Source organism: Populus alba, chromosome 10, assembly GCF_005239225.2.
Source record: "Populus alba chromosome 10, ASM523922v2, whole genome shotgun sequence".
NCBI lineage: Eukaryota > Viridiplantae > Streptophyta > Magnoliopsida > Malpighiales > Salicaceae > Populus > Populus alba.
In genome coordinates, this window is record NC_133293.1 from 14936098 (window position 1) to 14943702 (window position 7605).

At 36.6% G+C, this 7605-nt stretch overlaps 2 protein-coding genes across 2 annotated transcripts; one reads left to right on the forward strand and one right to left on the reverse strand.

Annotated features, from left to right (window-relative positions):
- Positions 1 to 1294: 1294 nt before the first annotated feature.
- On the reverse strand, positions 1295 to 5244 carry LOC118046337 (flavin mononucleotide hydrolase 1, chloroplatic). Its single transcript, XM_035055189.2, has 7 exons — positions 4947 to 5244; positions 4774 to 4849; positions 4428 to 4479; positions 3471 to 3585; positions 3320 to 3390; positions 3102 to 3189; positions 1295 to 1994 (listed from the first exon to the last, which is right to left on the reverse strand). The coding sequence occupies exons 1-7, from the start codon at positions 5180 to 5182 to the stop codon at positions 1874 to 1876; spliced, it is 759 nt and encodes a 252-aa protein (XP_034911080.1). The 5' UTR covers positions 5183 to 5244; the 3' UTR covers positions 1295 to 1873.
- Positions 5245 to 5850: 606 nt separating this feature from the next.
- On the forward strand, positions 5851 to 7344 carry LOC118046328 (nicotianamine synthase 3). Its single transcript, XM_035055176.2, has one exon. It carries the CDS (start codon positions 6210 to 6212, stop codon positions 7035 to 7037), a length of 828 nt encoding a protein of 275 aa, XP_034911067.1. The 5' UTR covers positions 5851 to 6209; the 3' UTR covers positions 7038 to 7344.
- The last annotated feature ends 261 nt before the right edge of the window (positions 7345 to 7605 follow it).

Sequence of the window (7605 nt, forward strand, 5' to 3'; positions counted from 1 at the left end):
AACCAAGTCGGGTTTTAAAACTATGATCCTGTAACTCAAGCGGGGTTTCGTTGCCATCTTCCAGGCGGTGGAAAAAAACTGAATCCAGTTTCAATGGCCCAAAGGGCCGTAATGACCAGTGAATAACTCAACTTCTGGTAAAATCAAACTCTCCAGAAATCTGTAATAGCAAACAAATAGATAAAAGTGTTTAAATTAGTACTTTTTTATGCTCAAGGGACATGTCTTTCCCTCTGCTGGCACTTAATCACCGTGGCCTAACAACGACCGAAAATGGACGATCACTTACATTCTAACTTTGAATATATTGGATGTGGAATGTCAATAATTAATTATATTCATTAAAATACAAAAAACATATTATACTGTTGTGTTAAGGAACACAAATATATATCAGTCCTGAGAAATATAACTTAATTGGTTAGGTATTAAGGTTATTTTTTAAAGATCACAAATTCAAGTCTTACAAATCTCAGAACCCTCTAGTAGCTTCCATAATCGTTAACTTCAGGACCTGTAAAAGTAATTGAGATACGCGCAAACTAGCCTAGACAACCACGCTAATTAAAAAAAAAGAAAAAAAGAAGATAGCACAACTGTGCCTCCTGATAAAAAAATGAACAATACTAAATGGATACAAAAGCCATTAACGACAATGAATCACCGTAGAAGAGTTTCCAAGCATTACATTTGCAGATGTGAAACTGATATGACATGATACCTGCAATAATTCTGGTTCGACTAGAGGACAATAACATTAAAGAGAGGAACATTCCCCCTGGCTGCCTCTTGCTTGAGCCATGAAATCTCATCACTCAGAGGATACTCCACTCAATAAGACTTCCATATCATTGCCATCATCTGAATTCTTGGAAGCCTTAAGTAATACACTTGCAGTAAAAGGAACGAGCTCTCTAACAATTTTGTCCCTGCAATTTTTATGTCCAGTTAAGACACCAGCGTTCAGGCATGGGCATAAAAGGAGAAGAAATCTGAAATTGTTCATCCATACACTCTGCTTAAAAGGCGTTATGAGATGTGGCAATAAAACACGGGAAACCACCACCAACAAGCACTATATACAATAAGGTTTATTCGGTGCATTAGAGTGGACAAAGACTCCCATACCTTTTGTTCTGTCCAATACTAAATTTATGTCCTGTCCTCTCCTATGCAGTACATTTGCTTGCTTAACCCTTTAAAACATAAAATTATTACAGATACCAGGTGCTCGTGGAGCAAAAGTGCTTGACTAGGTTTTTTCTTAGAAACACACGGCCAGCCACAGCCACAGCCACAGCCACGTTCCCAATTGCTTCAGGAATATCATCTCATCAAATTTTAGCTTTTCTAGGTTTCATATGAATCCCATAAAATGAGAATGGTAAATATAGAATCAGAGATAAAATTTTACCGTACAAGTACTGGACAGCCAGCCGTTGACCTGCACATACGCTCTCATCAGATGATTTGATTTTGGTTCCTAGATATCTTGATGTTCCGGCAGGATCACATATTACTTTTATTCTTGTCATTTTTTCCAGAATAACTACTTGACCATTCAAAATTTTATGACTAAAATTGAATCCATTTCTTCCTTCCTTTTCGTTTTTTTTTTTCAATCCGGGTAAAGAAATTCTCAACTCTTCAAACATTCTCAATTTCCCAGCAACAAGATATCACAGAAAATTAAAAAAAGTAAATGAAGAAGAATTGAAGAAAATTTTAACTTTACGAGTGGACCAAGAAATCAAGATGTGAGAAAATATTTTTTTTTAGAAAAGTAAATGAAAAAAAATTGAAGAAAATTTTAACTTCACGAGGGGACCAAGAAATCAAGATGTGTTTTCTTCTTTAAGCTCCAACTGATGGTTTAGCCGTCATCTGTTGATATATCAATCCCCATCTTAGACAAATCTTGACGCAGCAAATTTGCATTCTTGAATTGCAGGCCATTAATGCCAATTTCAATTGCAGCTTCTACATTTCTCAACCTGGAGTCAGTAAGGTGTTACAGATCAACAAAAGATCTTCAAACTAGCATGCACTGCATAGAATGTGCACAAATGCATGTGAGAGTGTATCTGTGCTTGCGCACAGTGGTGCAGGAAACACATTCTAAACCATCCATGCAAAATGCGCATCATAAGTCCAGCGTTGCTCACTCAATATCACGTTATAAGAGATTATAAACAGAAAAGCAGTTTCTGTCTATGCTGATTATATAATCCAACTCCTATAACAGAAAAAAGTTATTTGTCAGCAACAGAAGGATACTAGCCTTCACAGGAATTAGTCTTCATTTGGTAATTTTCACATTTCTTGGTGACTTCTCCTAGAATGTCAGAATAAATTAAAAAGATATTTACATTGTGGACATTTTCCTAAAGAAATTAGCAATTCGCAAAACAGTGGCCGCTATCTCGCTCTGAACCTCTCCCCACCCTTCTTAGGTATAAACCCACAACCTGATCCTCGAGGCCTTTCTAACCTAGATTTCAGATAAGTGTGCTAACATGAGCCACTCTCCATGCAGAGTAATTATGATGAACCACTGGGTTTAGATTGTCAAATATTATTGCACATGGAATTTTCTGTGACAATAACCCTTGGTGCTTAGATTAGAACTTATGCTAGCAATGCAACTGTTGATTGAAGATCACCCAGCCTAGATCCACTTGCAAATAAACAAACCAAATAGCCATGGAGGGTGGACCAAATTCTTGGGGGGGGGTGTGTGTGTGGCAAATTTGAATTATGATGAGGATCTAGGAATGTTAAGAAACAATTTGAAAATTCTGGGGGAGCCTAGTAATAATTTCTGGGGGACTAAGATGAAAACATGTCTAACATTAAGGGACTAAAGTCAATTTTTGAATTTGTTTTGGGGGAGGCATGGCCCCACAACCCAAGCTAATGTGCCGCCCCTGAAACCAAACCAATTTTCTCTGATTTAGATTAAAAAGAAATTGCCAACCCATTCTAAACAGCAAGAACCAATAATTCATGCCACAGGAAATCTTACTAGACGTGAAAACATGATTCATCATAACTGATAAACTCATAATAAAATTTGAGTATTGTGAGAGAAAGAGAACAACCTGTCATCAATAAAAATGCAGCTTGTTGGATCAACTCTAAGATGTCTTATGACTTCCAGATAGAAATCAGGATCAGGCTTCCTCTTTCCTGAAACGCCAAGCTAACATGATCATTCTCCAAAAAAGTAATTAAAGAGCCAACTAAAAACTCCACTATTGGTACACAGGCAGACATGCATCGATAACAAGCATGGGCAAAATCAAAGTGAAGGACATACCAATCATACAAGAACAAAATGTCCAAGATAAATATGTTGAGATATTTAGCTTCTCTTCAATCAGTCTGTACCTACGGGAAAAAAATTCAAAAGAAAGCAAGGAGCCATTTCACCAAAGAAGCAGCAAAATGGAAAATCCATTTCATCTTACCAGATAGGATAATTTGTAAAAGCATGCATCTCATAGTTATTTTCTTTTAAATTGCAAAGCAGCTCTTCAATACCATCTATATAGGAATATCCTCTCCTCATACAGTTTTTGAGGCCTGCAAAGACAAATAAGCAAAATTAATACCTCTACAGACATGGATGAAAAGCATGGCCAATAAATGAAGAAGTTATAAACAAAATTAATTTCTCATTTCCATCATGAAAAATATCAAGTTCTCATTTCCACATTCAAGAACTTGAACTGATTTTGCATTCTACATAGAATGTTTTAGGTTGAATAACTTCCTAGAAATTTATGGCATGGGCATGAGAATCAACCAAAGAAACCGAGGCATTTAAATTCCAAACAGGACGTGCATACTGGACAAGTTCAAAATGTTTTACCAGAAATAACATATTTGATTATCTAAATGTACAAGGAAAATCAAATATAACATTGCATATATTTACATTTTAGGACAGTTCTGCTCAGATATCTAACCTCAACAGCACCATCAACCATGATAAGGCTTACTCACAGCGTTTCCTGTGGAAGGCTATAAAAGAACATCGTAAAAGCTTTGGTTTTATTACTCATGGAAGAGTGAATTCAGCTAAGCACCAAGTTATTTCAAACTATATTCAGGCTGCACAAAAGTTTGCACGCATGTCAAAGTATAGGCAGCACAATCCCATAATCCATGTCAGCGTTCAATCATGCATCATGCACAAAAATGATGTAGAAAGAGGTTGCCACAAGTATAGTGTAATAAGAAGACCTGAACAGCTTAAACAATAGGTTGGATGTCTAATACTCAGTCCCCAAGTTAAGATTGATAAAAAAAGAGAGCATTATTTATAAATCTCATAGAACGAAACAAAATTAATTAAAAGGAAAAAAACGATAATCAACAAAAAGAAAAAAGTTAATATCTTCAAAATTGAAGTTCTCACTGACCTTCTAAATCAAAAGATCTTTTGTCTTTGAAGAATTTTCCTGCCAACTCCATCTGAAAGAATCCATCATAACTTTTTAACTCAAAGATTAAAATGAATAAATACCAACGGAATTCTACATTTTAAAAAGTCAACAGAGATTTGCGTTGAAGATGTCTCCCTTAAATTCATTAAATAAAATCATAGCATATCTATCACAGACAACACAAATTCTAAAAAAAAAAAAGTGATGAGCGAAACAATCTATAAAATCTTGTTCTCAGTACTGAACTCTTAAATTGACATCGTCGTCTTATACTAATAAAAGACAGGTGGATTTTGTGAATGCCGGCCAGTTGCAAGTGTACCTCATCAACCCTCCCCTCTTCAAATTCAATCCAAGCAGTTGGGTGCTTGGATTCTATTAATTCCTTGAAAGACATTCTGGGGATAAAAATAAAAGCAAATCATATTGAGTCAAGAACAATAGAAATCGAAATAGAAAAAAGGAAAAAGGATAAAAAAAGGGTAGAATCAGGACCCGAAGAAAGGAGCAACGTCATGGTAAAATGGGTCGCGAACAACGGTGTCCATGATGTCAAAAAGGAGTACAGGAAGCTTTCTGTTATTAACGTTCTGCTCCGTCCTGATGGGGAAGGAAGAAACGATTGGCATCATCTTCTTCCTCCTGTAGTTGAGGTTGTTATTTCTTGTTGATTTGGGTAGGACCTTTTTCAGAGGGACATGCACTGCTCTCACTGTCAGGGCCACTGCCATTTACTGGTTCCTCGAATCTAAAATCAAGTGGGTGTTGGTAGGAGAAGAGTATATCTTAGACAAGAAAGGTTATATTAGATTTTATCATGCTACTTGTATTGGGCTTGATAACTTGTATCATCTGGCCCATTATCGTTCAATTGTATCATGGGCTTTCTTCTAGTCTTGTAATTGGGCCTTCATGATCCATTTCTTCAGACGTTCTGGCAGAAACAACAGGAAGCAGACAACTTAAAATTTGAACACTATCTTGTTATTTATTTATTTAAAAAATATTTTTTAAAAAATTTATTTATTTTTATTTGTTTTAAAATAATATTATTTTATTATTTTGATATGCTAATATCAAAAATAATTTTTTAAAAAATAAAACAATATTATTTTAATATATTTTTAAATAAAAAATACTGTAAATAACAACAACATTCTACTCCAGTTTTCCTAATGGCATCTGATCTGATATCCATTAAATTACAATTACAGAAAAACCACAGTGGTAATGACAACATCATGTGGACACAATATATTCAGTTCAAAATCTATTTTGCGAGGCTTTTATACTGAAGTGCCTCGTGACTGGGATACATGGAATCATTCATTTAGACTTTCCATACCACCTTCCAATGGCAATAACCTTTGTCTGTTGCTGTAATATTCTGCCTCCAATATTCACCCAAAGTAACACTAGGTTTGATTTGAGATCACTCCTCGCATTTTTAGAGAATGAGCTAATATTGACGTAAAAGCACTAGCTCTACTGTGCATGCCTAGTTTAATGGTTGATTGTGGCCATCTGTAGCTCCCTTCATCTAAGAGGAAAGATCTTATTGTGAATCCCTTTTCCCTAAACGTGCCAGGCTATGAATGGCCATTGCTATAATGGAGAAGCACAGCCTGGTGAGAGGCACTTGTTTCAATCTTACATATTTAAGGCCCCCCCCTTGGAGGTTGGAAGAACACTGTCTCTTGGCTTTACCAGGGTTGTAGCTCTAGCTTTTGTTCAGAAACTCTCTCCTCAAGTTTTCTCATGGGTTGCCAGGAAGAGCTGTTGATAGAAAAGGTTTGTGAGATCTACGACAAACTTTCGAGGTTAGAAAACCTCAATCCTTCCAAGCAAGTTAATTCTCTCTTCACCCAACTTGTGCAAACGTGTAAGAGTCAATGCCACATTGACATTACCAAATTGAATGAAAGAGTTCAAGCTATTAGGTGTAAGTTAATTAAGCTTTGTGGGAAAGCTGAGGGCCTCTTAGAAATCCATTTCGCTACCCTCATAGGATCTCATGACAAACCACTTAACCATATCAAGATCTTCCCTTACTATTCCAATTACCTTAAGCTCAGCCAAGTAGAGTTTTCCATGCTTAACAAAATTTGCAGTCGAGTTCCTAAACATATTGCCTTCGTGGGTTCTGGTCCTCTTCCCCTCACCTCGATCATCCTGGCTACTAATCATTTAAGGACTACTTGCTTTCATAACTTTGACATCGACCCTTCAGCAAATGCCAAAGCCATCCAGCTGGTTTCATCAGATTCAGAATTGTCAAAACGAATGTTCTTCCACACTGCAGATATTATGAATGTGTCGAGCAGCTTAAGACAATATGAAGTTGTTTTCCTGGCAGCTCTGGTAGGCATGGACAGGGAAGAAAAAGTTCGGGTCATTAAACACTTGGCCGACCACATAGCTCCTGGAACTCTACTGCTAATGAGGTCGGCGAATGGTGCTCGAGCCTTCCTATATCCTGTCATTGATCCTTGTGATCTTCAGGGCTTTGAAGTTCTATCAGTCTTTCATCCTTCGGACGATGTCATCAATTCAGTTATTATTGCACGTAAAAATTCTCAAGGGTGATCCATTCATTGAGTCAAGGGCCTGGTTCTACCTAACTGTTTAGCAAATGTTTTGACGTCTACAACTACAAATGCCTTCAACCATGGAAACATGATTGAAAAATTGACTGCTGATTAGCAACAGTCCAGCATGTTGCCTCTAATCAGTTCCCTGAATCCTTTGTGTTTCCCCCTTCCATCCAAGCTCCTTCTCTTAGCTGATCACTCACATGAAAATTGCTTCTTCTTTTTTGTGTCCATGATCTTTACTTAATGCAAGGTATTTATGGTTCTATTTTGATACTTGCTTAATAAATGTATTTTCTTCATTACAGAGGGCAAAGTCCTGATGGTTATGAACCGGTCATGCATGCATATCAAGGTAGCTCTCACATTGGGAAATAAAGCTTATAGAAGATGAGTTAACAAATATTTTGTTTTGAGAGCACGTGAATAGAATAGTTAATCGGCATTCTGTGCCTATCAAACATTAACAAGTTGAATCTGTAAAAATTAGATGTAGAGTTCCCACCACAATTGCACTGATCCCATGCATACCTCAGCCATTCAAGATTTTTTTTCGGGATAAA